The sequence below is a fragment of the Felis catus genome, chromosome D3 (assembly GCF_018350175.1).
Source record: "Felis catus isolate Fca126 chromosome D3, F.catus_Fca126_mat1.0, whole genome shotgun sequence".
Lineage (NCBI taxonomy): Eukaryota > Metazoa > Chordata > Mammalia > Carnivora > Felidae > Felis > Felis catus.
In genome coordinates, this window is record NC_058379.1 from 66,668,715 (window position 1) to 66,696,665 (window position 27,951).

At 50.4% G+C, this 27,951-nt stretch overlaps 1 protein-coding gene across 4 annotated transcripts in view; it reads right to left on the bottom strand.

The window, feature by feature from the left end:
* Positions 1-27,951, bottom strand: part of LOXHD1 (lipoxygenase homology PLAT domains 1) — a 167,433-nt gene that overhangs the window by 36,682 nt on the left and 102,800 nt on the right. For all 4 annotated transcript variants that reach the window (XM_045042203.1, XM_045042202.1, XM_045042200.1 and 1 more), the window contains 8 exons: positions 21,183-21,352; positions 20,213-20,317; positions 17,485-17,613; positions 16,160-16,324; positions 12,039-12,220; positions 7,749-7,865; positions 6,639-6,801; positions 3,015-3,169 (listed from right to left, as the gene is read on the bottom strand). In XM_045042203.1, the coding sequence (XP_044898138.1) occupies positions 3,015-3,169; positions 6,639-6,801; positions 7,749-7,865; positions 12,039-12,220; positions 16,160-16,324; positions 17,485-17,613; positions 20,213-20,317; positions 21,183-21,352 (1,186 nt within the window). The remainder of the gene's footprint in view (positions 1-3,014; positions 3,170-6,638; positions 6,802-7,748; positions 7,866-12,038; positions 12,221-16,159; positions 16,325-17,484; positions 17,614-20,212; positions 20,318-21,182; positions 21,353-27,951) is intronic.

Here is a 27,951-nt window from a genome sequence, read left to right on the forward strand (position 1 = left end):
TAATCACAGCCCATGGGTGAGGAGCAGCCACCTGCCTGGGGGCTAGAGGCAGGGCTGGGAAGACTCTCCAGGAGGTGGCATTAAGCTAAGGGTGGGGGCCGGGCCTTTCTGGCACCACAGCAGGTGACTGCAGGCAGAGGAAACTGCAGGTGGGCAGTGCGCGGCTGACCCTGCAGGCTGCAGGGCTCTGCTACCTGGCTGAGATCACCGGAGCAAAAACAGGCACAGCCTATGACACAGGGATTCCACCTCTTTCCTTCTGTCCTCAGGAGGGGACAACTTTATGTGTGCACAAGGATGCTTATTGCAGGGTAATTTTTACAGTGGAAAACTGGGAGCCATCTGGTGTCCAGTGCTTGGGGAACGGCTAAATAACCATGGTGATATTGTGTGCAGAATGTCACATGTGTGGTGGTTCCGAAGAATGAGCCAGCTTCATCTACACTCAAATATCCTGACATAGGGAGACTGCACGCCAAAGGCAGGCTGAAGAAGCATTCGTATAGGAATGATGTCATATATATATATATATATATATATATATATATATATATATATATGGATTTTCTATGGGCACACGTACATGGATGCAGAGAAGATGCCCAGAAAGGTCTGGAAACAGGAGAGAGCGTGGGGTATTCTGCTGTGGACACTCCATACAGGCTGGCTGGTGGGCCATGAAAGGTTGTGAATCCTACAAAGGGCCCAGGCCAGATCTGGGGATCAGCGGAGGGCCCTTGGCCGGCTGAGTGACTGTCACCTTTGGCTAGGTGACATGAGGAGGTGCGGCAGGCAGCCAGGGTGGTTCAGGAAGCCAGGTAAGCTGAGAAAGGGCTAAGGAGCTGACAGGGCTGGTCTGGGAGCCGTGTGGAAGGGAGACTCTCCAAGACCTGGCTTTGGACTAGATGTGGGTGGGGGGATGCTGAGTGGGGGAGGGTGTCAAGGGGGACTTCTATATTCTGGAGGAGATAATTAGAGAAATGGAAGCTGCTAGATGCTCAGCAGTGAACTTAAAGTCACGTAAATCATCCGTGACTAAGCCAGAAGTAGCTCCAGTTCCCTTGATAGGACATCATAACTGGCGGGAAGGAAAGGGAAGAAGTGGTGTAGAACAGGACAAAGGTTTTTCTCGTGACATAACAATTGCCCAGAGAGAAAAAAAATCTGACTCTGAATCCAGGTGGAATGGACTGCATCACCTTCATTTATAAGTTCATTCATTTATGAGTATGTATGGTGCCTCTTCTGTGCCCGGCTCCGTGGCTGTGGCCACAAACCAACATCTACCTGTCAGCTCTGCACATTGCTGTCTTACAGTGCAATCACCAGATGCTGGCTCCGGGCATCAGCGAAGGCAGCCGAAGGTAAGCCCCCCAATCCTCAGCACTGATGAAGAGCTAGGCACCTCAGAGTTTCTAACTCAGTGAACCTACTTTACGGTGGAAGAAACTGAGGCACAGAGATGCGAAGAAACTTGCCAAAGTCAGAGCCAGGATGTGAACGTGGGTGATCTGGCCCCAGCCACAGGGCTGACTGCTGAATGGTACTGCCACATCCCACAACAGCATAGGTGACAGAGCTTGTCCCCAGTATAGAGTCCGGGACATCGCGTGAGCCACTTAAGTGTACCTCTCTGTATTCCATTTTTCCCCAAAATGGATAGGCCTCCTATTAGCTACCTTACCGGTGCAGCAAACCATTATATCTCGTGTGTGTGTGTGTGTGTGTGTGAAATTATTTCTCCCTGATACAAAGTGTTCTTACATCTCTTGTCCTGTTTTTCAGCCCAGGGGTCTAAGTAGCTATCATACTGCTACTCCCACTTCCAAAGCAGTAAACCAAAGCTAAAAGTCAATGGTTCCTATCCGGATGATGGAACAAATGGATGGGAGCACCAGGGCCTGACTTCCCCGGGACCTTGAGGCCAAGGCTGGACTCCTTCCAGATGGCGGGGCCCATGGGGTCACCAGATGGCCGCAGACCCGCTTAGACGACACCTGCTGTCCCTGCTCCAGAGCTCATTTCCTCCTCACAAGTAGGAAACGTTTCAGTGCCAAGGATCATGCCTGGCTGAGAGTCAGGCTTCAACAGACCCCTACTAAACACCCACTGCTCAGTACAGGAAACCCCTGCATGTGCAGAGCCAAAGGCAAGACCGCAGATCGGGTTACCTTGCTCTGATCACCTTGCAGCTACAGCCTGGTCTGTGGGGAGTTCTGGCAGATTTAGGTGAATGGAGTGAAGGCAAAGAGGCTGAGGCTGTGTGAAGGGGGTAAGGCAGAAAGGGCCTGGGAGAGAGCAGAGCTACCATGGGGAGAGGAGGGAAGTTGAGGGGCTGAGAAGAGAAACTGGGACAGAGGTCTTCCTTTTCCTAAAACCCCAGCAGGTCAGAGCCCTCTGCCTAATAGAGCACTTTCTTGGCACTTCCATAGATAGTTCAGGTCAAAGTGGACCTTAGCTGGGGGAGCGGGGTACTTGTCTGCTCCTCTAATCCCTCCGTGGCTCCCATGGGCCTCAGTTCTGCCCAGAGCTCTGCACAACACAGCTTAGCTGATTCACATCGGGCTCCTCATTTTACAGATGGAGAAACCAAGTCCACACAGGTTCAACCAGATAAGGAGCTGACAGGAGAGGCAGGCCTCCAGCCCCCACCACTCTGATGTTCACCCCCATGCTCATCATCCGCCCATAGTGAGCTGGATTTTCTGATGATGACCAGCATCCCCCCGCCCCCGCCCCGCCCCAGTACAGCCAACTCAAACAGGCTTCTCAGTTGCCCAAACCCTACCCTCTGGTCTACCCTCCACCCCAGATGCAGGGCCCAGGGCCCATGCACAGGCTCAGAGAGGGGACCAGCTGCTCTGCAGGAAGAAGTGCAAGGCCAACCGCCCACATGAGGGAGCTTGACACCCCACAAGGTTCACAGACAGCTTCAGGGACCAAGAGCTGGCCCCCAGACACCTGGACCCCGGAGGGGAAGGGAAGGGGGTAAAAACTCTGTGTGCCCCGCATACCGTTCCTTTCTCGAACTTGTTGGTGCGGTTCTCTGACTTGCCAAGGTACCGCTCCCCAGTGTCCCCCAGATCTCCATAGATGGTGATGTAGACTTTAGCGTCCGTCCCTGCCCCAGGAACATTTCCTGTAAAGATCTGCACCGAGTACAGCACAACTGGGCGTGCAGTCGGACAGACAGACAGACAGACAAAGGGAAGAAAAGAATGGCATTGGCTTTAGGATTAAAGGAACTGTAAGCCCTCAAACCATCCACCCACCCAGCTGTCTGTGCTTCCAGCGGGGGAAGATGCCAGAGACTGCCTGACGTGTGTGCACGCTGTGGTCACTAAATCTACCTTCCCTGACACACGGACAACAATATGCCTGCCCGGGGCCCCTGGGTGGCTCAGTCGGTTGAGCATCCTACTCTTGATCTCGGATCAGGTCATGATCTCATGGTTGATGAGTTCAAGCCCTGAGTTGGGTTCTGTGCTGACAGCACAGAGTCTGCTTGGGATTCTCTCTCTCTCTCTCTCTCTCTCTCTCTCTCTCTGCCCCTCCCCTGCTCTTGTTCTTTCTCTCTCAAAATAAATATAAATTAAAAAAATAATATGCCTTCCTACTTGAGGGTGACTAGTATCCATGCCAGTTCCTTCTAAGTGGTTTTTAGAAAAAAATCAAATGTTTTTGAAAGTATAGCTTCCCCATAGTGTCCATTTCCTGATTTTTAAAAAATATTTATTTACTTGAGCTGAAATCAAGAGTCAGACACTTAACCAACTGAGCCACCCAGCTGCCCCATTTCTTTATTTTCCTTTATTCTCCAACTCCCTGCCATCCAGCACCTGCCCCAGTGACTGACACCCTCTTCTTCAGCTCCCATGGCCCATGGGAAGGGCTGGATAAATACTGGTGCCACAGTTATTAAAAGTTATTCATGAAAATAAAAACAAATGCTGTCTTGTCTTTGTTTTGCTGCTGCGGGCTCGTCGAGGAAGAATAAAGTATCTCTTTTTCCAACTTCCACCCCTAGGGGAAAGGCAAGAAGTGCATTTTTATGTGGCTAAGAATTCTCTGTCCCCTCTCTGTATTCCTCTGTCCTAAAAGCTTTGGCGTTTCAGGCCAAGGAAGAGGGGACTTAGCCAGATTATCCCCAAGGGGAGGGATGGAGATTGTGGCTTTGAGGTGAAGGGCGGGAGTGGCCAGCCTGGAGGAAGGTTGGTTTCCCTAGCCTGCGTGGGGGTGAGGGTTCGGGAGTCCGCTTGGGTGGCGGGAACCCCTCATCTGCACACAGAGTCCCCGCAGGGGGAAGGCTGAGGTGGTTATCTGGGAAATTGAAGCAAGGAGGCCTCATGGCCAGAGAGAGGGTCTCATGATGAAGCTGAAGTGTTTCTGGCCACACAGAGAAATGCCGACCCGCGTGTCTGCGGAGAACCCAGCAGCAACCGTCACCATGTGTTGGGAGGACATAGGTGTCGGTGGTACCTGCCCTGGACTAAGGGCCAGGCCCCTCCTGTGAGGCTCAGGATTCTTATGAAGCCGAAAAAGAGGGATCCCCCGCTCCCTGCAGTGACTGAGATGGACTTTCTCACCAACCCCTGCAAAGTGGGCTCAGACCACATTTAATTAAATCAAAAAAAGGAAGATGATGTGAGTTACTCATACCCACGGTTATGGAACACGTTCACGCCCACAGAGTGGTTCCTATTATTTTCCTCTTTTTCCCTTGGACTCCACAGCATCATTCTCTCCTGCTCTCCATCTGCCTCTCTGGTCGCTCCTTCTGCAGCGGCTTTCCGGGTTCCTAATCTTCTTCCCGCCCCCCGGATGCCTGGTTCTGTCCGCTTCCCTCAGCTCCCTTCCTGCATGCTTTGGGTATTGACCTCTCTGAGTTCCCCGAGCCTGTGTCTCCAACCCAGTTCCCTCCTGTGCCCTGGATCCACAGCCTTGTCACCTGGGGGACACGTCCGCCTTGGCTAGATGTCACAAACTCAAATGCAAACCTGAGCTCAGCCCCCTCCTGCAAGCCCCTTCTCCAAACCTTTTCCCCAGCCACCCTCCCTGCCCAGTGCTCTGCTCTGCCGACCTCTGACCTCCGAGGTGCCCCGTGAGCACAGCTCCCCAGAGCCTGCCCCCTCGGCCAGGGCGGGAACCAGAACCAGGCCCGCTGCCCTCGGGCCCTACCTCGCTCAGCTCAGCACGGCATCTGTCAAGCATTTCATGTGCTGCATTAATAAATAAAACCTTCTCTTTGGTGTTTGAGCGTCAACATTACCCAAGTCTGTCTGGCTGACACTGACATGAGGTGACATTAGGAATCCTGTCACAGTTTAGACACAATCGACTGTCCTCCCCTTCATGTTTTCTCCGCATTCACATTCAGCCCTGCTCCGCACTGAGGTAGGACCTTTGCTAGGAGCCCTCGTCCCAGAGTGGGGTGCTGTGTCACCAGGGGCTGTGGATGGATGGCCCTCCTTCTCCCCCTCCTGCACCCCCACTGCTCTTTCCAGTCCTTGGGGAATGGAACACTGATTCCGCTTCTGGGCGCTGAGCAATGCAGTTGTGCAGTCAAACACGGCTATTTCTGGATCCTCCTCCCTCCCTTGTCCCACCCAAGCCACACGGCTCTTGGTGGAAAGATGTTTCCCTAGAAACATCGCCAGGCACCGAGTGGGTTTGTGGCATGTTATTAATACAGAACAGCCCAAGTGTGCCGCTGGGACAGCTTTCCAGGGCATCCTCTGGGACCCAAGTAGAAGAGGGAATTTTCCTCCAGATTTAACAGCAAAGGGATTTGGGTAGGGAAGGGCACATTACGGAGGCAACACTTGTTTTTATCTCTAACCGAGTGGCAACTGAGATCAAAGGAAATGTTAGAGCTATAGCTGGTTTACATCCCCCTAGTTCCATATGGGGCCGGGAATCTTGGATTTTAGTCCAGTTTTTTCCAGAAGGAATGCAAGGCAACGTATATGAGCCGAGTCTCCAAGCCTTTGGGGCATCTCTGATCCGTGCAGACCGCCCCCATGGGGAGCCTGTGGTATTTTGCACCTCGCCAGTGGTAGAAAGCTTGCTTTTGGCAAGGAAATTTGATTTTTGATACAGCTAAAGCTTATTTAGGGCTGACTGAATAACCTGGGGATTGACAGGACAGTGGCATTGCTGCTCAAAAAAGAGGTGTGACTATCCCTGTCGTCCAGGAGGAATGCGTGCCTGTGTAAGGGCGTGCCCACACACTCGCATGCACACACAAATACATGCAGTCCAGGATGCTTCTTGAATCATACGCATCCTGTGAGAGCAGAGAGGACCAAGCCTTGCAGAGGAGTAGTGAATAAACGAAGAGGAGGGAGGCCACAAGGATCAGGAGAATCCAGGCACAGAGCACACATGGGACGCAGTGTCACCATCAGGCCACGGAAAGACGTGCAGTGACACAGCCGGGACCCTGAAGAAGAGCCTGCCATTTATCAGCTGTGTGCACCTGGGCAGGTTAGGCAACCTCTGTGGGCCCCAGGTGCCTCTCTACAGAGTGGAGATAATAACAGACCCTGCCTCCTGGGGTGCAAAGACTCGGCCTGGCACGGGGCAGGTGCCCTACAAGGAAGGGCTGCTGCTGACCGTGAGGAGGGCACCACACTTACTGTCTAGAGGTTCCTCCACTTCCTTGTAGACTTGCCTCAAGGACCCATCTCTCATGTATTTCTCAGTGAAGATATCATAAGGAACCAGTTCTCGAATGGTCTTCTTGTCATCTTCTGACGTGGCAAGCCATCGGTCACAAGGGAAAGTCAAGGTCTCTGTGCCCTGGGGTGAGGAGGCAAGAGGAAAATTAGCCCTTTGTGTGGAACCTTCTGACTTCAGTGATTCATCAGCATGTCAACACTCATGGGGACCAATGACAAGGGTCATTGAGCCCCACAGATAATGCAAAAGCCACCAAGGGAGGCCAGTATATCCAGTCTTATTCAAAGACTTCAACAACCACATCAGGGGTTGGCTCTTGAAGGTGGGGTTCCTAGGGTAACTTAAAAATAGGCATCAGTGGGGCACCTGGGTGGCTCAGTTGGTTAAGCGGCCGGCTTCGGCTCAGGTCATGATCTCACGGTCCGTGAGTTTGAGCCCCGCGTCAGGCTCTGTGCTGACGGCTCAGAGCCTGAAGCCTGTTTTGGATTCTGTGTCTCCCTCTCTCTGACCCTCCGCTGTTCATGCTCTGTCTCTCCCTGTCTCAAAAATAAATAAAAAACATTTAAAAAAATTTAAAAAAAAATAGGCATCAGAACCTCATCCCACAGACTCAGATTCAGTGGGTAAAGGGAGGGGCTCTGTATTTTTAAATTGCTCTCAGGTCACTCAACCACAGCCACAATTGAAACCTGCCGTCCACGTTTAGAATCGTGTGGCTTCAGGATGTTTGCCAAGTTGTTCTGGTGAGTTTTTTTCTGTGAGTTGACTTTGAGCAGCGGGAAGGGCATACTCGGTCACTCACATACTGAGGGTCACTCAGTAATGTGGCCCTGGGGGTGGGGCACAGAGACGGGGCTGCCCAGATGCTCCTCCTTGACCCTTAAACCAGGTTCTAAAAGGTTCTGTCCTGGACCTGAGCTGGTTCCTGTACTCTGAGTGAACTGGGTGAACTGTCCTCAGATTTTACCTCAACTCAATAAGGCTGCAGGTTCTTATCAGGAATCTGCCTTGAATCTCCGCTGGAAAGGGGCAAAAGAAACAGCAGGACAGATCGGTCAGAAACTCACATCTTTATCGGGGAGGAGCCTGCGGATGTCCACGTGGGAGCAGTGCCACCCCGGATTTATGCCTGTGTTGTCATGGCCGATCCGAATTTTCTCAATGATTTCCCCTACATCTTCTAACTGTGGAAAGGAGAAAATGCACCAGATGGTAGTAGAAAAGTTCAGGAAAGTAAAACTCAGCAACATACTGTCTGCCCAGGGCATCCACTCTTGAGTCCCTTTGAACTTCCAGGGGCCGCTTTCTCCCAGTATGCCCCCACTGTCCAGCCAAGCCCGCCCCCACTCTCCCCTCCACACGCCATGCTCATGCTTCCCTTCCTCTCTCCCCACTTAAAATCAGCCTAGATTCCAGAACGCAGTTCCATCAACCTCTGGGAGGCCGTTCTCCTTTTCATGGTGGAGCCCACCTCTCTGTCTTCCATTACTTACCACTGTGGTAGTTCATTCCCTGCTTGAGAACTGATTTGGGTTTCAGAAGAGGAATTCTGGTTCTGCCCATGCCCTGTCTTGTCGGCCTGACCTTCTCCTTGGCCCCTAAGGGCCCCTCTGTCTCCAGCTACCCCTCTTCTATATCCTTCAAATTCCAGTCCCTCAAACTTGATGTTCTCTTGCCACAGGACCTTTGCACAGGCTCTTCCTGCTCTTCCACTCTCCTCTTCTTTAGCTAAACCTCAACCTCATCATTCAGGTCTCAGATCAAGGATCACTTCCTCGGGGAAGCCCCCCTCACCACCTCAAGAAACTCAAATCTCTTCATGAGAAGCTCTTACAGCATCCCATAGCACCCCTCTCCCCTGCACTTCTCACAGTCAGAAGTTTGCCTTCATTTGTGTAATATCGTCTTCTCTACCACTGAAAGCCACAAGGGCAGGCACTGCACCTGTCCTTGCCCATCATTCTATCCTTAAAACCTAGAACAGAGCCTGTGAACCCCCGAACTCAGGATACCTTTGCTTGAAAGGATGAAAGAATGAGTGTTTCCTCATCTGAAAAACAGGTGTGACAGTATCAGTCAGGTTCTGTCATGTGCAATGTTGACCTTAACCATGATCGTATGTGTGGAAGACTCACTGAATGGAAAAGCTGATGCTTGTGTCTGAAATTCAGGAGACACCATGTCTTGTCTCTCCTGCCTGGAGCCTATGGCACAGGGTGCAGGGGAGGGACTCTTGTCAGGAATGACTGATGCCCTGATCCTTCCACATCCCTTAACGAAGCAGTGGGATGGCCAGACACAAGGCAAGGGGGGATGTGCTGACTGGAGTGTCCTCGAAGCCTCTCTACGGAGCTGGCCGCCTGGCCGGCACCATCAAGTTCTCAGTGCTAGGAGACAGCAGAGTCAGCTCCACGGCAGGCAAGGGCTTTTGATGAGGGAACGGCATCTGAATGATAGATTAAGTCATTCATCAAACGCACAGCCTCTATAACCGCACATGGAGGTGACCTCTGAACGAAACAGAACAGCTTCCAACCACTGGTTTCCTTCTTCCCCACACACCCACCCACGGCTGGCAGCCAAGGACGGGCCCATCAGCCCTGCTGGGGGACCTGCCCGTACTCCTGTCTCCACCCTCATCCTTCCCAGTTGTAGCCACGGTGCTCCCACCTACCACCTGTATAATCTGAGGCAAGGCACTTGACCTTCCAGGCCCCAACTTTCTTCTTTATAAAATGGGGGGAGTAATGTGTTACTCAGCTGAAGGCAGAGGCATGGGTGGGGTGACCCCCTGAGGTCACTTCTAGGTCTAAGATCACAGCCATGGTTCTGTCACCTCGTCTCTCCTTCCAAGTGACCAGCATGGCACGTCACTGCTGGAGCCTGCGTGACTCGACAAGGGTGCTGCCACTGAGGTTGGTTCTGCTGCCCTGCAGCGCAGCCCCTCACCCCCTCCAGCCAGCTCACTCTCACTTCACCAGAGAAGCGCTGTCCCCTGTGATCCCCTGAGGGCCATTCTGATCCCCGAACAAAGATTGGTGACTTCAGGCTGACATTAATGCTCTGGGCATTTTAACAAGGCCTCGTTTTCTCGAAATAGGAGAGACACAGGAGCTGTGGGGGATATCTGTGGCCACAGGACGTCCACTTAAGGACACTGAGCTGCCAGATGCATTGGGCAGTGAAGATTCCCCTGCCCCTCCCTCTGTCCAGAGGTCTCTTTTCTTTCCCCATTCCATCTCTGAGGTTCCAGATGTGTGGACCTTGGCTTCAATGGTACTTTTGGAACCTTAATCATCCAGCCAGTCAGTCAGGGATGCCACGTCAGGGTGGCCGTCTTAGCTGTGACCCTCAGGGAGCAAGGAGGCCTTCAGGGGAACGCGAGCCATGGATGACGGGCCTCAGGAATAGACTCGGAATCAGAAGAAACCCTAACATCCTCCCAAGAGGTGGAAGAGCTAAGCAGAGAAGGTTCTGGAATTGAACTGGAGTCCAAATCTTGCCTCTGCCCTTTGTAAATTATGACGCCCTGAGCGAGTTTCTTATCCTCCCCATGCCAGTTCAGCTGTAAAAAGAGATCATCGTACTAGCAACTCTTGGAATGGAGATGAGGATTCCGTGAACTGATGCACATGAAGGGCTCAGGACAGGGCTGGCACAAGGCAAGTGCTCAATAAATTCTAGTTATTATTGCTATTTTCTCGGCCACTCCCCGAGTCTTAGGACAAAGCCACAGAGAGAGGGAGTGGCTTGCTCATGACTTTCCGTCTAAGCCCAGAGCCAGAACCAGGATGCAGGGCTATGTGCTTACGACCCAGCCCTCTGCGTCCTACCTGAAGACCAGTCCGGACAGAGACACGGAGAAACAGAGACACAAAGCTTTTTCATTTGTTTCCAGACCCTCACACTCCCCCAGCAGCCGGAAAGATTTGAAAAGAAGAAAGAAAAAAACACAGCAACAAACTACTGGCCAACTATAGCTGCCGTTAGTGGGCATTCCATTGATAAAACTCCACGGAAGCCGTGCCGAGGTGTGATCACAGCCCCACCGCTGACGGAGTCAGGGCTGGATGACTCAGTACCACGCCATCTTGGGTGGATGAGCTGCCGCTTCGTGTGGATAAATGAATCAGCCTTGAATTTTCTTTGTTAAAGACTCCACCAAGGTGGCAACCTTCCCACAAGTGCTGACTGCTCCCAGAGAAGGTGGAAAGGGAGCAGGGAGCCCCCCAGGACAGACACTGGCCGGGGAAGGAGGATGGGGCTCTGGATTTTGTTTCCCATCAGAAGGGGCATTCTCCAAAGGTCCCTGCTACCTGGAGAGTCCAGCCTCGTGAGCCGCTTAGCTCTTCAGAGCTGTCCCCTCCAAGTCTTGCTTCAGCTGGTCTTCTACCTGTCATGTCCCTCTCCTCCTGTCCCTCCCACCAAACCACATGCTGTGTTTATTTCCAGCTCTGGCCCTTGGCCATGATGTTCCCCTTGCTAGGAATGCCTCCCCCTCTTGTCCCTCCTTTGCATTCTCGATCAGTCCCGCATGTGCCTTCATCACCATGGGCTAGTGACCTGCAGGGGCTAAGAGCACATATTTTGAGCCACTACTCCTGGGTTTGAATCCTGGTTCCATTACACCCTAGCTGTGTGAATTTATGTAAGCTATTCAACTTTCTGTACCTCAGTTTCCCCATCTTTATACAGGGATAATAACAGCACAGAGCTGCTGTGAGGCTTAAGTGAGTTAATAGAGATAAAGCCCTGTGACACTGCTCTCACCCACAGGATCAGTTATTCTCTCTTGTTGGCCTTGTGTGGAGGTCTGGGGTTCTCCAGCTGGACTGCAAGCCCCTTGCAGAGAGAGTCTGGGCCTTCCCTTTCTCCTACCTCTCCCACCCAACCTAACACACAGCGGAGAGCACAGGGGAGACGCTGAGCTGAAGTGCACAGGACGCCAAGGTGCTGTGACCGACGCCTAGAGTAAACACGGAACAAGCAAACCCCTAGGCCAGAGGGGAGCAGGGGACCATTTGGGATGTCCAGAAGCCAAGCTCTCGACGGACACACATGTGTTATCGCTGGCCCTGGAGGTGGCCCCAGTGGAAATGGGATTGTGCCTCTATTTTCCTCAAGCCCTGTCCACTCACTGTCTCCTTAGATCCTGACACTAGTCCCGGTGGGGCTGGGTGAGGTGCCCGCCCTCCTGGTTATTCCGATGTACTGAGTGAGGCCCAGTGAGGCTGGATGAACTGCCTGGCCCTCTCACCACAGCAGCCCGTTAGGGTGCCTCCTCCCCTCTTCTGGTGCCCCCTGCTTCCCAGTCCCAGCTCCCCCGGCAGCCTCCCGGCATTATGGATCCCAGGCACCTCCATAATGAAGCGGGAGGCTGACTTCCTCTCAAAGAACAGCTTCTGCTCCCTCTTGTTGGTGCACAAGTACTTCTGCTGGGTGCACACTGCATCGCAGCCATAGATGACGATGAAGATGTTGGCGTCCGTCCCGGCAGCAAAGACGTCACTCGTGTAGAGGATGATCTCGTAAGGGACAACTGAGGGTGGTGGACAGACGGTGAAGTCAGAGGGGAGGTGAGAACAGAAAACAAACGTGGACAAGATCAAGTTCTTCATCGGCACCATGGCCCCAGGCCCCGTCACCGGGAGCTGCTGCCCAGGGACGTGGACCTTCACGTGGCTGCTTAGCAACCACAGGTGCAGGGGTGGGGGGAGACAGTGTCCTGTCACACCTAGTGCCCACAGGCAGCGCCTGTCACCTCAGACCAGGGTCTCTGTGCCTCTCACAACACAGAGCTGGTACAGCAGTTTGGCTGAAAGCACAGAATCTACTCTGACCGTCTGTGTGACGTGGGCAAGTCACAGGAGCCTCAGTTTCCTCTTCTGTAAAGTGTCCATCATGCTCCTTAGCTGTGGACACTATAAACAGGAGGATTATATTTCAGGGGGCAAGGGACCAATCAGATCAGCAGTCTACAGGGTGAGAATCCTTTCTCTTCTCACCCTCACTTGCTCCACACTGGCTTGCCCTCCTAACCTGTCCATAACGCATCTGGCCCTCGCTGGGTTGGATGTGGGTGGTGGAGGGGGGTGGTGGTGACCTTGTGAACTCCTAAAAGGGAGGTTGACCCATCAGTGTTGTTGGCAAGCAGCTTCCCGATGGGCACCTGCCAGCCTGGCTAGAGGCCAGCACTGCCCAGTGTGTGGGTCACTGGCCCTTCACCTCAGAAACTCTTTGGGTACTTATTAAACACCCAGATTCCCAACCTTTCCTCAGATTCTCTATGGGATGAGTCTACTGATCTAAATATTTAACTCAGACTTTACACTGCAGTTTGAGACCAGTAGTTTAAAAGTGTATGTTGCTAACTACAGACTGAAATCCATTAGCAAGTTATGGAATAAATTTAGTGAGTCATCACCAGTATTTTAAAAAATATATGGAATTGAATAGAATCGAATAAAAAATATCACTGGACATCACACACAGGCTAAAAATTTTTGTGACACTTGTTTCATAGGTATATAAAGGTATATACAACTTACTCTAAGTCACAGTAATAAAAAAACATTGAAAACCCAGAGAAACAGTTTAAGTGGAAATCTGCCCTATCCTGTGGTCTTGACCTCGAAAGGAATCACATTTAAAAGTCACCTTCTCACAGGTGGCCCCGACCTTCCCCAAATTTGCTCCAAAGCCAATGAATTTTCTTTTCATTTAGTATGATGGTTACTCTGCTGTAGAACTATAACACCTGTATTAACGATAACGGCCATCTGCTGAGCACTTGTCAGGTGCCAGACTCTTTACTAAGCGTTCTACCTGCCTCATCCCCTATAACCTTGACAATGACCTCCGGAGGAGATATCATTGTACTTTATTTCATAGATGGGGAAAACAAGGCTCATACAGGTAAAGTAACTTGCCCCAGATCATATGGCTGGTCAGAAGTAGAGCTCCAGTGTGAGCCCAGGCTTGTCTGACCCCTAAATCCTGTGTGGTCAACCTCTAAGGGTGCTGTTGTCGTGAATTGGAGGCGAATATTGCTCGCTACCTACCAGTCACAGGGCCTATGGCCTACGGGGGTGATCGCCATTCCCACAATGGCCTGAACCGGGCCCTCACCAAGGTTAAGGGAAACAGGCCATCGGGCAGTAATAGAGGCAACTGCCTCTGAGGTCTCTTGGGTGTCTCCCTGGTCTAAGGCCAGGAGGAACTGAACTTTCCTGAGACTCTCTGGCAGCAGGAGAAGCCCTAAAAATATCTGGGCAGGAACAGCCCACCCTTCAGCCCTCATGCCTAGGCCCGAGCTCAGATTTGCTTCCTGATTTCTAGTTCTGCCTCTGCCATCGAGGAGCTGTGTGTCCTTGGGCAAATGGATATACTTCTCTGGGTCCTTTTCTTTGTCTGTGAAATGAGAGGGTTTGACATAGAATCTGTGGTTTTCAGATTATTTAACTGAATTTAACTTTCAGTGGAGAACTTTTGTGGAGTTCTGAAAAATACATTTAGGACAAGGGGCGCCTGGATGACTCAGTTGGTTAAGCATCCAACTTCAGCTCAGGTCATGATCTCACAGCTTGTGAGTTTGGGCTCCGTGTAGAGAGAGCTCTGTGCTGACAGCTCAGAGCCTGGAGCCTGCTTGGGATTCTGCGTCTCCCTGGCTCTCTGCCCCTCCCCCGCTCATGCTCTGTTTCTCAAAAAATAAACGTTAAAAATTAAAAAAAAATACATTTGGGAAGAATGCTCTGAAAATACTTGACTTTTTAAAGTTGAGGAGTAGATCTGGACGGCACGAATTGGGGAGCTGTTCCCTCTCATCCTTTCCCTTCCTGCACCAGCTGCCCTGAGACACCCGCTTCGATACCAGCAATCCCCAGAACACAGGCTTCAGCCTTAACAGGACTCTGACGTTCAGGGCTCCATGCTACGTGGAGCCTGTAAATTCAGACCATCACAATGGTCCACTTCCTAATTGCCCCATCTCTACTGTGTGGGCAGCACATTTCAGTCGGCCAGGAGGCAGTGCCATCTTGCTGTGTTCTTTTGGTTTCACGTGTATTGGGCAGCCTTGATGAACTGCCAAATCCAGTTCTAAGCCTTCCAGGCCCCTGAGAATGACAACGGGGCACCACTCCTGGGACTGCAGCTCCTCATCCCTGGGAGCTCCCTGGCTTTGGGCCCTCAAGACCTTTCCCAAACAAGGAAATAGGTTCTGAGCAGCAGACCCTCCTCTCTGGGCACTTACTTGGGGAGAGGGGCACTTTGAAGCTGCCTCCACAGCTCTCTAGTCAGAAAGGCAAGTCTCTCCTGCGCTGTGTGTGTGTGTGTGTGTGTGTGTGTGTGTGTGTCTGTGTGTGTGTGTGTGTGAACTGAGTCTAAGACAAAGGGCAAATGGCCTTGCTTTAGTATGAGGCTAGAGCTGAATGTATTCAAGGTCAGGCCATACAAATTCAGGCCTGTCCTAGGGCACGAAGGGAGAAACAGCTACTTCTGTCTTAAAGTGTCTCACCCAGTATGCTGCCAGCTCTATGTACATCTGTCAGGTCAGTATGTCTGTCCTAGACTGCAGGCAGCTCCTGGGGGCAGTGTCTACATCCAGGGTTTGCTTTGTATATGCAGAGATTTTACTAGAGGGAAATGTCACTTTGTTTCAGGCTTTGGACCAGAAAATATCCTGATCGATCGGGTCATTTCCAGTTTAATTGCTTTAGGCAAAAAAAAAAAAAAAAAAAAGTCATCACTGAATCATATCATGTAATTATGAGCTGTTTGGGGGAAATCTTTTGGTATAGCTAATTATTTGGCTAGAAAAAAAATTATATTCTCTGGGTTTGGTTCTGATTTTAGCACATTTAAACAGATTTTTATAGTTTGGTTGATTTCAGTTTGGTTCTCAGTACCTAGTATGTCCTACATGTAAATGAACGTTTAATCCATACTTTCTGATGACACTGGAAAGGAAGTGTCAAAACTTTACCAAATTGTTCTCTTTCCTCCCCTGCTTTAGCTGGTGAGAGGCCTACATTTATCATCTTTTCAAGTCTCCACCCTCTACTCCCAATCAGGATAAAATCTTACAGCAGTGATTTCTTGGTCACGTTACTGAATGGACTGAACACCGGTGATGGGGCCCATATGACTTCTCACAGTTAGACTTTTGTCTTTCTTCCCTTTTGGGTCTTATGACCATGTTGTATTATTATCTCTATTTTGCAGATGAGGAAACAGCCCCAGAGAGGCCAAGCTCTCTGCCTGTTGTCACCAGCTGGTTTGGGGTAGAGGTGGGACTAAATTCTCTATTTCCTTACCGTGGATCCAGGGCACTGCCCACAGCCCACGCAAGGCCCAGGGAACTGGGGAGAGGAGGTACACCTGGCCTGGGGTCGGGGCTGGAGGAGGGGTTGGAGCCAAGACGGGGTAGTGGGCGATGGGGTCTGGGAGGAGGGTCAGCCATGCCGTGCACAGTTCTTACATGGCGTGTACAGCCTCGTCTGAAGCTCCGCGTGGAAGAGGTCCCTGACGATGGCACCGTCGTCTTCATTCTTCGCCAGCCAGCGGCCACAGGGGAAGGTCATGCACTTTCCAAGAGACGGGGCATCCACCTCTACCCAGTCTACAAACCAGCCTGGAGCCTTGCCTGCAGAGAAGGAGACACGGAACCCACCACCGAGCTCTACACAGATGGTTTACTGTGGGTGACCTCAGACACTCCAGACACGCTTCCCTGCCCGTGGCTGACGTCTACAGCTGCACCCGTGCCCACGCCGTTCCTTTCCCTGATAGCATTGCTAAATGACTCCTGTTGAAATGTGCACCCAGCTGAAGCTGGGTCACACTCCAGGCTGCTGTTGGGGAAATTAACAAGAGCAAAGGAGCCTGGGGAAGAGGTGACAGGAGGTGACGGCAAGCACACTGTCCAGGGTGGAAGGCACTCTAAAAAGGGAGCTCAGAGATGCCAGAGAGAACTCGTATTAATGGGGATTTTGTCATTTCACCCAGCGACAAGGATGACACTGTGAGCTCTCTGGCCTTTGGTCCTGGAGGATTCCAGGAGGGTCATTCCTGCCAGTTTGTGGTGCATGAAGGAAAGGGAAGTCTGTGAAGGACTGAGGGTCTTCCCTGGAAAAATGAGCGATCAGGTTTAAAGAAGGAAGTAGGAGCTGAGCAGAGAACCCGTCTCTCCATCCCAGGGGCTGGGAAGGTGGCCTCCTTCCCTAGCCTTAAAATACTTAAAGACCAAGAACACATGTCCTACTTCACTAAGAGAACAAACTTTGTCTGGCTGTAGTGTCAGTGGCTTCTGGGAAGAACGGACTAGATCCATGGTTCTCAAAGTGGAGTCCCCAGACCAGCAGCCTCATGTGTGCGAAGCAGAAATGCTCCGGTCCCACCCCAGACCTACTGAATCAACGCCTGCGTGGATGAGGCCCAGAAACCTATGTTTAACAACCCCCCGAGGTGGTTCTGTTAAGCAACAGAACCTGTCAGGAGCTCCTGGTTCTCAGGTCAGAGAACCACTGAGCTATACTGGGGATTCTCAAAGGTGGGTGCACAGTGAAACCACGGAGAGTAGGGGTTTTGGGAAGTCACTGGTGTCCAGGCCCCAGCCCAGGCCAACGAGACCAGAATCTTCTGTGTGCAGCTAGGGTTCCACTGGGTTGAAGGGTTTGAGGAAGTTGTGTCATCGTGGAAGGCAGATGACATTCAAGTTTCTTGCGTATTCTTTCCCAGACCCACAGGGACCTGTGTGTGGGCCTTATATTCTTAGCAGAAAACAGAGGGGGAGGGAAGCCAGACCTGTGTTGTCATGGCCAATCCTGACTTTCCACAGATCTCCCAGGTCCAGTGTCTCCACGGTGAAGATTTCGATGCTGTCCCTCTCAAACTTGTCGCTGTTGGTCTTGGAGGATTTCAGGAGGGTCATTCCTGTCAACCAAATGGCCCCCATATGACTGGCTGAACCTGAGACCTTTAAACCGAGCCGGACTACCCCTTTGGGTCCCTCCTCATAATGACCAAATTTTTCTAACTCTCATAAAATTTAGAGCATGCAATTACTATCCACCGGGAACCTTTGCACATTTAACAATTTGGGGTGTGTGTGTGTGTGTGTGTGTGTGTGTGTGTGTCTTTTTAGTGAGCTTTGTAATTAGCCTTCAAGGTGTGTATTTTTATTTCCAGTTTGTATCTAAAGAAAAGGAGGCACACCACGAGGTGAAGTACCGTATTCAAGACCATCCAGGAGAAAGTGGTGGAGTTCTAAGTCAGTTGACTGTGCCTCCACATCCCCCACGTTTTTCTACATGCGGAGGAAGCCAGGGACAAAACCAGCCTCCCCATGCTCCCTGGGGTCTCAGCCTTGAACAGAAGAAGAAAGCTGGCAGGAGTCATGGAGAAGAGACCAGTCACTGTTTGGACTGGGAGGCCCTTCATTGTGGTTTTGAAAGGTAAACAGAGTGATGCCTCCAGCAAGAGTACAAGAAATGGCAAAAAAGTTTCAGGAAGGCCTGGAGAAAGAATGACCATAGGATCAGGCACCATTACTTAAGGAGAGGACGCTGAAGGGAAGAGGATGCATATGGCTTCCAAACACTTCTGAGGTGGTAGACAGGGGAATGAAGACGGGAGAGGGGACAGGGGGCTCTCTGCCCCCTGGTGTACAGGAGAACCAGCTTAGTAAGCTTTGGGAAGAATCTCTAAAGGAACCAATGTTTACAATCCAGGTAGACAAGTCACGTCGCATGGAGATTTTTAAGAAAAAGGGAATATGCTTTCCTCCAACAGCACTAGTTGCATGCAATCTGTCAGGACACAGAATCCGAAGCAGGCTCCAGGCTCCGAGCTGTCAGCACAGAGCCCGATGTGGGGCTCGAACTCATGAACTGTGAGATCATAACCTGAGCTGAAGTTGGACACTCAACCTACTGAGCCACCCAGGAGCCCCAAAATGGATACAGATTTAAACATAAGACCTGAAACTGTAAAACTCCTAGAAGAAAACATAGGAGAAAAGCTTTGTGACGTTGGTCTTGGTAATGATTTCATGGATATGACACCAAAAGCACAGGCAACAAAAACTAAAATAAACAAGTGGAGGAAGCGTCTGAGTGGCTCAGTCGGTTAAGCATCTGACATCAGCATAGGTCATGATCTCAGAGTTCATGAGTTCGAGCCTCATGTCTGGCTCTGTGCTGACAGCTTGGAGCCTGGAGCCTGCTTTGGATTCTGTGTCTCCCTTTCTCTGCCCCTCCTCTGCTCATACCAACCCCCCTTTCAAGAATAAACAAACATTAAAAAATTAAAAAAAAATAAACAAGGAGGATTGCATCAAACTAAAAAGTTTCTGCACAGCAAAGGAAACGATCAATAGAATGAAAAGGCAACCTACAGCATGGGAAAGAATATTTGCAAACCATATATCTGATAAGGGGTTCATTACCATAATATCCTACAACTCAATAATAAAAAGCTAATAACCCAATTAAAAAATGGGCTAAGGACGTAAACAGACATTTCTCCAAAGAAGACATACAAATGGCCAACAGTATATGAATGAAATGCTCATTGTCACTAAGCATCAGGGAAATGCAAATCAGAACCACAACGAGATCTCACCACACACCTGACAGGGTGGCTGCCACCAAAAATGAAAAGACAACAACTGTCGGTGAGGATGTGAAGGAATTGGAACACTCGTACATAGTTGGTGGGAATGCAAAATGGCGTCGTTGCTATGGAAAACAGTACGAAAGTTCCTTAAACAATTAAAAATAGAACTACCATATGACCCACCAATCCCACTTCTGGGTATATATCCAAAAGAATTGAAATCAGGATCTTGAAAAGATATTAGCCCTCCCATTTCACTGCAGCACTATTCAGAATAGCTGAGATGTGGGGAAAAAAAACCCTAAATGTCTATTAACTGATGAAAAGATAGAAAAAAATGTTGATATATATACATACAATGGACCACTCTTTGGCCTTAAAAAAGAAGGATTCTCCAATCTGCAACAATGCGGATGGTCCCTGAGGACATTACACTGAGTGAAATAAGCCGGACACAGAAGGACAGATATAGCATGATTCCACTTATACCAAGTATCCAAAATAGCCAAATTCATAAAATCAAAGGCTGGAATGGGGGTTCCCAGGAGCTGGGGAGAGGAGAGGATGGGGAGTTATTAAGCAACAAGCGTACTTTCAGGTGAGTAAGATTAATGAGCTCCAGAGGCCTGCCATACAGTCCATGGCTACAGTCGACAGTGATGCATTATCCATTTCAAATTTGAGAGGATAGAGCACATGTTAAGTGCTCTTTAATAAATAAAATAAAATAAAATAATAAAATAAATAAAACAATAAAATAATGTAAAACAACACAGGGGAATTCTTCAATTATTTTCTTTGAAGACAGAAAAACAGAGGCATGACCAGGATTTCCTTGGAAAGTTCTGCTGAGTCTCCTAGTCTCCCCGGGGAGGAATGTGGGTGAGTCTCGCTCGGCCCCATGCTGCGTTCTTACCAGTGTTGTCTTGCGTGCCAAAGAGCGTGATGAAGACGTTGGCATCTGTGCCTGCGTTCTTCTTGTCCCCAGTCTTTACGGTCACTGAGAATGTGGTAGATTTGTCTGCAGGGAGAGGAGTGTGGAGAAGTGAGTGGTAGACTGCCCCTCTCGTGGAGGGAGGAGGGAGAAAACGTACTGAGTACATTTCTACATGCGTGGTGACCATTTCTAGGAATCCCTTTACTTGTAGCATGTGTTGTTCTGCAGTCGCCTGTAGTCTGGAAACTTCCTCAAGGCAGAGATGAGGTCTCCCCGCCTCCAGCTCACATAGGAATCTCTCAATTAATAGAGTTGTAGGATGTTTAGGGGAGACTTGGGGTGACTGAGAGTCAGAGGCTCATCAGCCAGGAGCCTGGTCTGACTTCTCCACTGGGAAGTTTTAGGGATGTAAGTTTCAAAGAAGGGAAGCATCCTAGAATTCTTGAAAGTTCATTCTTTCCCTTGACAAAAATGTATTGAGGGCTTATGGTGTGTCTGGAGGGGAGAACACAGAACTAAATCGGAGCAGGCTACAACCTATTCTAGCCTAGTCTAGTCTAGTCTTATTCTATTCTACTCTACTCTACCCTACCTATTCTTATTCTTATTCTATTCTATTCTATTCTATTCTATTCTATTCTATTCTATTCTATTCTATTCCATTCCGTTCTATATTCCATTCTATTCCATTCCATTCCATCTCATCCTGTCCTATTTCATTCCACTCCATTCCTGACCATAGCTCCATGCCTAGTCATGTACTTTATACCCAGCCTTATGCTAGGCATGTGGGAATATGTCTCCTCACCTCCCCATTCTGGCCATGGAGGGATAAGGGCGGTACAGACACACTGCCAGAGGAGGGGTTGCTCAGAACCCACAGGGGAAGGGAACATGGAGACCGAGGGAGGGAGGCTGGAGGGAAGAAACCAGCTCTAGTTTAGGAAACCTTTCTGCTCCAGGGCCAAGTTGTCAAGGGGGTTGTTGTCACCACCTCCCCCGGCCCCCTCATCCTCGCTCGGGGGCAGCACATAGGACTCATCCACTGGCAACAGCTCCCGGGACAGCTGGCCATCATCCTCCTCCACTGCCAGCCAGCGCTGGCATGGAAAGTAGTACCTGTAGGAAGGGGAATGAGGAGAGTTTAGGAACGTCTCTTAGGAAAGGTTTCATTAAAGAGCAGTCCTGGGCTGCAAAATGACAGGCCCTCAGAGGCCCCAACACTCCCCTATCTGCCCCCCATCCAAAAGCATGGCCCTCCCATCCTACCCAGCCTGGGGGTCACCCTAGGAGAGTCACTTGCATGGAGCAGAAAACAAACATGGGGACACGGTTTCAAGGCCCCCCTATTGAAAATGGCTGCGTAAGAGTTGCCTGGAGCATATTAAACCTTCACTCAGGGTCATACTGGAGGTATCTAGAAGAAGTACTTCCAGGGACTGTGCCAGCCTTTTCTAGAATTAACCTGGTAGCCAAAGCCACTTTAGCAGAGAGTATTGTACATAGTAGGTGTTCAATACCTAAGGGTTGAGTAAATGGATTTTAATGGAATGATACCCAATTATGCTTCTGGAAGATACAGAAAGTGTGGCTAAGGAACGGCATAGCAGACAGCTGGCACCATGTAGGGAAGGGAGGTCACGTTAGACTCCTCAGTGTAGAGGCTGAGCCCAGCTAAAATGAAGACACCTAAACAAAGCAAAGGGGGGTCCAGGGATGATGGAGGTAGCAACATGAACTAATTAAGGACTCGCCTCTGGAGCCAGACTGGGTTGGAATCCTGGCTCTGCCACTTATAGTCATGAGACCTTGAGCCAGTTTCTTTACCTCTCTGTGTTAGGGTTGCCAGATTTAGCCAACAGAATCACAGGGCTCCTAGTTAAATTTGAGTTTTCGATAAGCAATGAATAACGTTTTAGCGTAAGTATGTCCTACCCAATATTTGGGACATACTTATACTGAAACATTACTCACTGCTTCTCTGGAATTCAAATTGAACTGGCCATTCTGTATTTTACCTGGCAACCCTACTTTGTGCTTCAGTTTGCCATTCTGTAAATGAAGATCATATTGCTTATGTCAAAGTTGTTATGAGGTTTACGTGGGTTAAATGTTTTAAAGAGCTTATAAAAATGCCTGGCTCTCGGTAAGAATTTGCTAGTACTATTGCTGTTGTTACTCTTATTGTACTTCCCTGTTTCTCCCCTGCCCATGCCTGGGGTCTCTGGAGCTTGTGGCCTGGACAGCTGGCCTTGGGCCCCCAAGCTCCCAGAACAACTCAGAGGGTTGGTGGATGCAGCCCATGTCTAAACTGGGGCCATTCTACCCAATCTCCACCCCTTCCTGCCAGACTGGATGCTTAAGATGCATTCAGGGACTGATCAGAGTCCCTGAGGAAAGAAGCAAGTCCCTTCTGGAGAGGAGGGAGCAGTGTAGGCTGGGGGTCTCATCCCTGTCAGAGCCCCACATTCCTCTAGAGACGTTATTGCCTCCTAGGGCCAACACTTTAGAGAGGCAGAAACTCCGCCCACACACGGGCTCACACGGGGTGCACAGGGGCAATTCTGTGTTCATGGACACGGATTCAAAGTGTGGGAGGAGCTCAGTCAAGGGCAATATAGATTAAATTGCCTTTAAATTAGGGTTTAAGGGAAAAATGTATATTGTTCCACTTTCTAGTCTTTAAGTTATGAATGGGAAAGTTACATTTTTTATTCAACCAATTAACTTATGAATAATAGGCTTTGGCTCTTAATTATGGCCAATTAAAGGAGCCACAGAAATAAAGGAGTGGGGTTGCGGCAGAGGCGGAGACAAGGAGAGTGGGAAGCTGGAGCAGAACAAGGACAGAGGGAGAGAGAGACACAAAGAAAGAGTGGGCGACTTATCCCGGGAGAGAGAAACAAGTCAGCCAGACGGAAGGGGTAAGGCCCAAGCCCGCCCACACCTGCTGAGCATGTGCCTACTTGGGAAGCAGAGGCTGGCTTTCATGGAGCGACTTCTCCAGTGTCCCCAAGATACTTGTACTGGGACGTTAAAGCCCCTCGGCATGCCCAGAGTGGCAGCATCTCTTCCCATCTCTTTTCTCAGATCCATCCCCCTGGAGGGCAGAACTAGAGCAGGGGCTGGGACTGGCCTGAGTGCTGGGCCTTCAGCCTCTAGCCCCATGATGCCAACAAGCACCCACAGAAGGTTTAGCAGAGGATTCCCCTTCCCCTTCCCCCCCTTCCCCTTTCCCCCCTTCCCCTTCCCCCCTTCCCCTTCTTCCGCTTCCCCCCCTTCCCCTTCTTCCCCTTCCCCTTCTTCCCCTTCCCCTTCCCCTTTCCCTTCCCCTTCCTCCCACAGCAGTAAGTCCTGCTCAAGCAGGTCTCTGGGTACCGGGGACGGAAATTGCCAGGGATTCTGAAGGAGCAAAGGAGAAGAGTGGCGAGTAGGTGCACTGGCCAGGTGTGGCCACCACCCTGCTTAAACAAGGCCACTGGAAGGAAAGGGAGGGCTTGGGTGAGCAGGAGGTTTAAACTGATTATTGGAGCAAATCTTAAGTTTCACTCAAAAGTAAAAACTGAGGGGTGCCTGGGTGGTTTGGTTGGTTAAGCAGTTAAGTGTAAGACTTCAGCTCAGGTCATGATCTCATGGGTCATGAGTTCAAGCTCCACGTTGGGCTCTGTGCTGACAGCTCAGAGCCTGGAGCCTGCTTCAGATTCTGTGTCTCTGCCTCTCTTTGCCCCTCCCATGCTCATGCTCTGTCTCTCTCTGTCTCTCAATAATAAATAAACATTAAAAAAATTTTTTTTAACTAAAAAAAGTAAAAACTGAGAAGACAGAAAAACTTAATGTTGTAAAATGTATGTCATTTGGTATGGCCTTCCCTATTTTGTGCACAAGAGCTGGACCACATCAGGTGTAAGTCAACAGGTGATACTGGTGGGATGACATGGCCACAAGAGCATGACTCTGGAACTCAGGAACTCAGGGTTTGTGTTTCTACTCTTCCCCTATAAAGCTACGTGGCCCCAGGCCCTGAGTTCCACCACTACAAAGGCTGGATAAAATCATCTGCGAGGTCTTTTGTGTCTCAACATTCCAAGGGCCCTGAAAGAGTGTGGGGTTCCAGAGAACATCTTGTCAGATGAAACTCCAGAGGAAGAAGTCCAACAAGCTTTCTGTTCAACTCTCACTGAAAAGCCCACCCAACAGCATCTGTCTTTAATGAGGATCTAATGACACCCTCAAGCCACCAATCAGAATGCGAATCTCTATCTTCAGGCGGAAAACACATAGAGAAAGCAAAATATATCAGGCTGAATATGGGCAAAACTCGGGACACTAAATATATTCCTAACTTTTGCGGCATTTGCCTCTTCCTCTTTGAACTTGAGTGTATTAGATTTTAATGCAGATCAAAAAAGCAGCTAACCTCTTAAAGGAGGAAGGAAGACATGACACAACCTCACTTCCTCAACAAGTCAAGAGCTATGGAAAAGAGGGAGAAAGCAGAGCCCGATGAGTCAACGACTTAACAAAGATGTGCTAGTTGAAAACAATGTACCCCTCCTGCCAAATCCCACCATTTCTGTCATGTGTTCTGAAATCCAAACATCCGAGGTTCATAGCTTTGGATGTTAGGAGGACTTTGAAGTTTTAAGTCCTTGCTAATATGATTAGAATCTCTGGGCTGTAAGGAATCTTTAAGTCAGTGGGTGATTTGTCACACCTCTTTCCACTACAAGAATGACCGTGGAAACATGTGTTGAGGAAAACGTCCCATCAGCCTGGGTCGCTGAGCGATCACATTGAGCAGAGTCCCCCAATGCCCTGTCCTGGACATGCGGGGTGAGCAGGAAATTAGCTTCTATTGCGTTAGGACACGACATTTTAGGGCCATTTGCTACTCAGCACAACCTAGACTATTCTGACTGGTACGACTGGAGATATAAATTGTGGGCACTATTCTCAAATAAATGGTCACGGAAGTGATGAGGATGGAAGAGTTTGCCCAGAGAGCATAAATCTGTCTGTGTCCCCCATTAGGCAAACTAACCCCCTGAGCTCGGGATCTTCTTGCTTCTTGCCATGTTCACAGTCCCCACATACACCGGCAGCCATAAGTATCCACAGCATTGGAAGGCACTATCTCCTATCAAGGTGAAATGTTCTCATTTCCTCCTTCAAATTCTTGCAATAACTCTAAGTTTCTTAACCGGCCACTATCCTTTCCTTGAAGATGCATTTTTTCTTTTTTTTTTCTTTCAACATTCCCCTTAGAACGTGCTACCTAAAGCCAACCCAAGGCTCCAGGAATTATCTGAGCAGAGGAGAGGGGGTGGGAACAGACTCTCTGCATTCCAAATACAGCTACCAATACAAAATCAATCTGACGCTTTTTTTAACTTTTTTTTTCAGAGTGGCGAAGGAGTGGGGCTTCCCAGGCTAGAGGAGGCTGGAGGAAGCCACAGATAAATTTCCCCAGCTTCACCATCTTCTTCCTAGCCCAAAGGACCAGAGAGGTCTTTTCTTGAGGGAATGTGAGCCTGTGTGCGGAGCCCCAGTCCACCCACGAGGGACCTCAGACCCCAGGACCACCCACTCAAAGCCACCCTCGGCTGCAAACCACAGTTCAAAAGCCTTTTCTGAATCATCTTGACTGCCTCCTGCCAGCTTGGGACTCCTACAAAGGACCTCAAGCACTCCCTACTTGAAGAGAAAGAATGCTCTCCTTTTTTGGCAAATTTGCATTGTGGATCAATCCACCTCTGCCCTTCCCCTCCCACCGGCCCTTCCTCCAGGTATTTCCAGCCAGGCTCGGCTGCTCTCCAGAACAGGCAGCCTTGGAGGCCAAAGGGACTGGGCATGGCCCCGCTGCCACCCTGCTGAGCGCTAGCCTTGTCGGGGCATCAGAGCCCTGAGCCACTCTGAATCCTGCTTGGGTGACTTCAGTGTGGTAGCAGGGGCTCCGGAGATCACATCCTCTTTAATCTCTCTGCCCCCAGGCCAACATCTCTCATGAGTGCCTCCCTGCTCCTTCTCTGTCTTCCTACCTCAGCCTCAGAAGGCTCTCTGGGAAGGGCACCTTGGTGGCTCAGTCGGTTAAGCGTCCCACTTCTGCTCAGGTCATGATCTTGTGGTTCACGAGTTCGAGCCCCATGTCAGGCCCTGTGCTGACAGCTCAGAGCCTGGGGCCTGCTTCAGATTCTGTGTCTCCCTCTCGCTCTGCCTGCCCCCCTGCCTCCTCTCTCAAAAAAAAAAAAAAATTAAGAAGCAGACTTTCTGGAAAAGCTGGCCACCTAGGAACCTCTGGCTGTGGAGCCGCACCCCCCCCCCCACCCCGGCCTCCCTTCCCAAAGTTCTTGTCCTGTTCCCTTCATGCACGAGTTGGACAGAATTACCCACCACCTGCCCGTTCATGCCCCTCTTGCCCCTCGGCTCCCACATCACACAGTTCAGCCGCTTTAGTGCCCTTTGTTCCAAACACCAAACATCACGGTTTGTGAAGGCCCATCTGAAATGTCACCTCGGACAGAGGAGCACCCTGACCCCCTCCTCACCCCCCAGTCCCTGAGCCCCATTTGGGGGGTGCCGCCCTGAGACAGCGGCCCCCTCGCTCTGCCTTTCCTGCTGCCCAAGGAGTTCCTTCATAATCCCGCTCATGCCTGTTCCTTCCTAGCTATGCAGCCACTTTTAGATGCCAACTGACTGGGTTCTTACTGCCATGCTGCTATCTTTTGCTGGGTGCCAGGCCCGGCCCTGGCCCTTACACGGGTTATCTTAATGCTGTGTGGGAGTTTTATTATCCCGTCTCATGGATGGAAGAACTGAGGCTCAGAGGGCTTAAGTGACTTTCCCAAGGCCACACAAGTAAAGAAAGGAAGAGACAGGAAATGAACCTAAAACATCTGCCTCCTAGACCATCACAGTTTTCTGTTCTTCAGGGGCAGAGTCGGAACGAGCCGCTTGACTCTCCGCACTTAGCATGGCATGTGTTTGCTGAATGAATGAATGAGTCAACACAGCAAATGTGGTTTGTATTCATTAGTTGATTTAGTAAGTATTTATGGCAACCCTGTTGTGCACCAGGCCCTCTTCTAGGTGCTGGAGAGGACGCTGCAGGGAACAAGACAGGTGAAATCGTTACCTTAGGCAGGGACCTTATATTCAGTTGTGGGGAAAGGAACAATGATGAAATACTGCAGTCGATTGTAGGTCAAACATTAAGTGATGTGCAGAAAAAGAAACAAAGGAAGAGAAATAAAAGGTCCAGGGTGGGAGGCTTGCTGAGCAGATGACTGTTGAGCAGAGACCTTACCCAGAGAAAGCATGAGTAAGCCACTAGGGGAAGGAGGACCAGGGAGAAGGGACAGCACATGCAAAGGCCCTTGGCTGTTGGGCTCAAGGAACAGCAAGGGGTGAGCAGGAGGGAGACCAGGACCAAGAGTTAAGGAGGGGGTGTGGGGCAGGCCACTGGAAGTGCTCTGGCTCTCACCTGGGGGTGAATGGGAGCCTCTGCAGGTTGTTGAGCAGAGGAGGAACACACCCCTGACACAGGAGGGGCCAGGGTGCAGCAGAGGGACCAGGCAAGAGCCTCTGACCAGGGCTGGTGAAGATGGGGAGGTGGACCCTGACTCACACCAACAAGACAGGATGACGAGGGCGGGGGAGGTGATGAGGGGGCCAGGAGTGGGGGAGGGAAGGAAAAGAGAAAGGGAGGGAAGAAAGGGGAT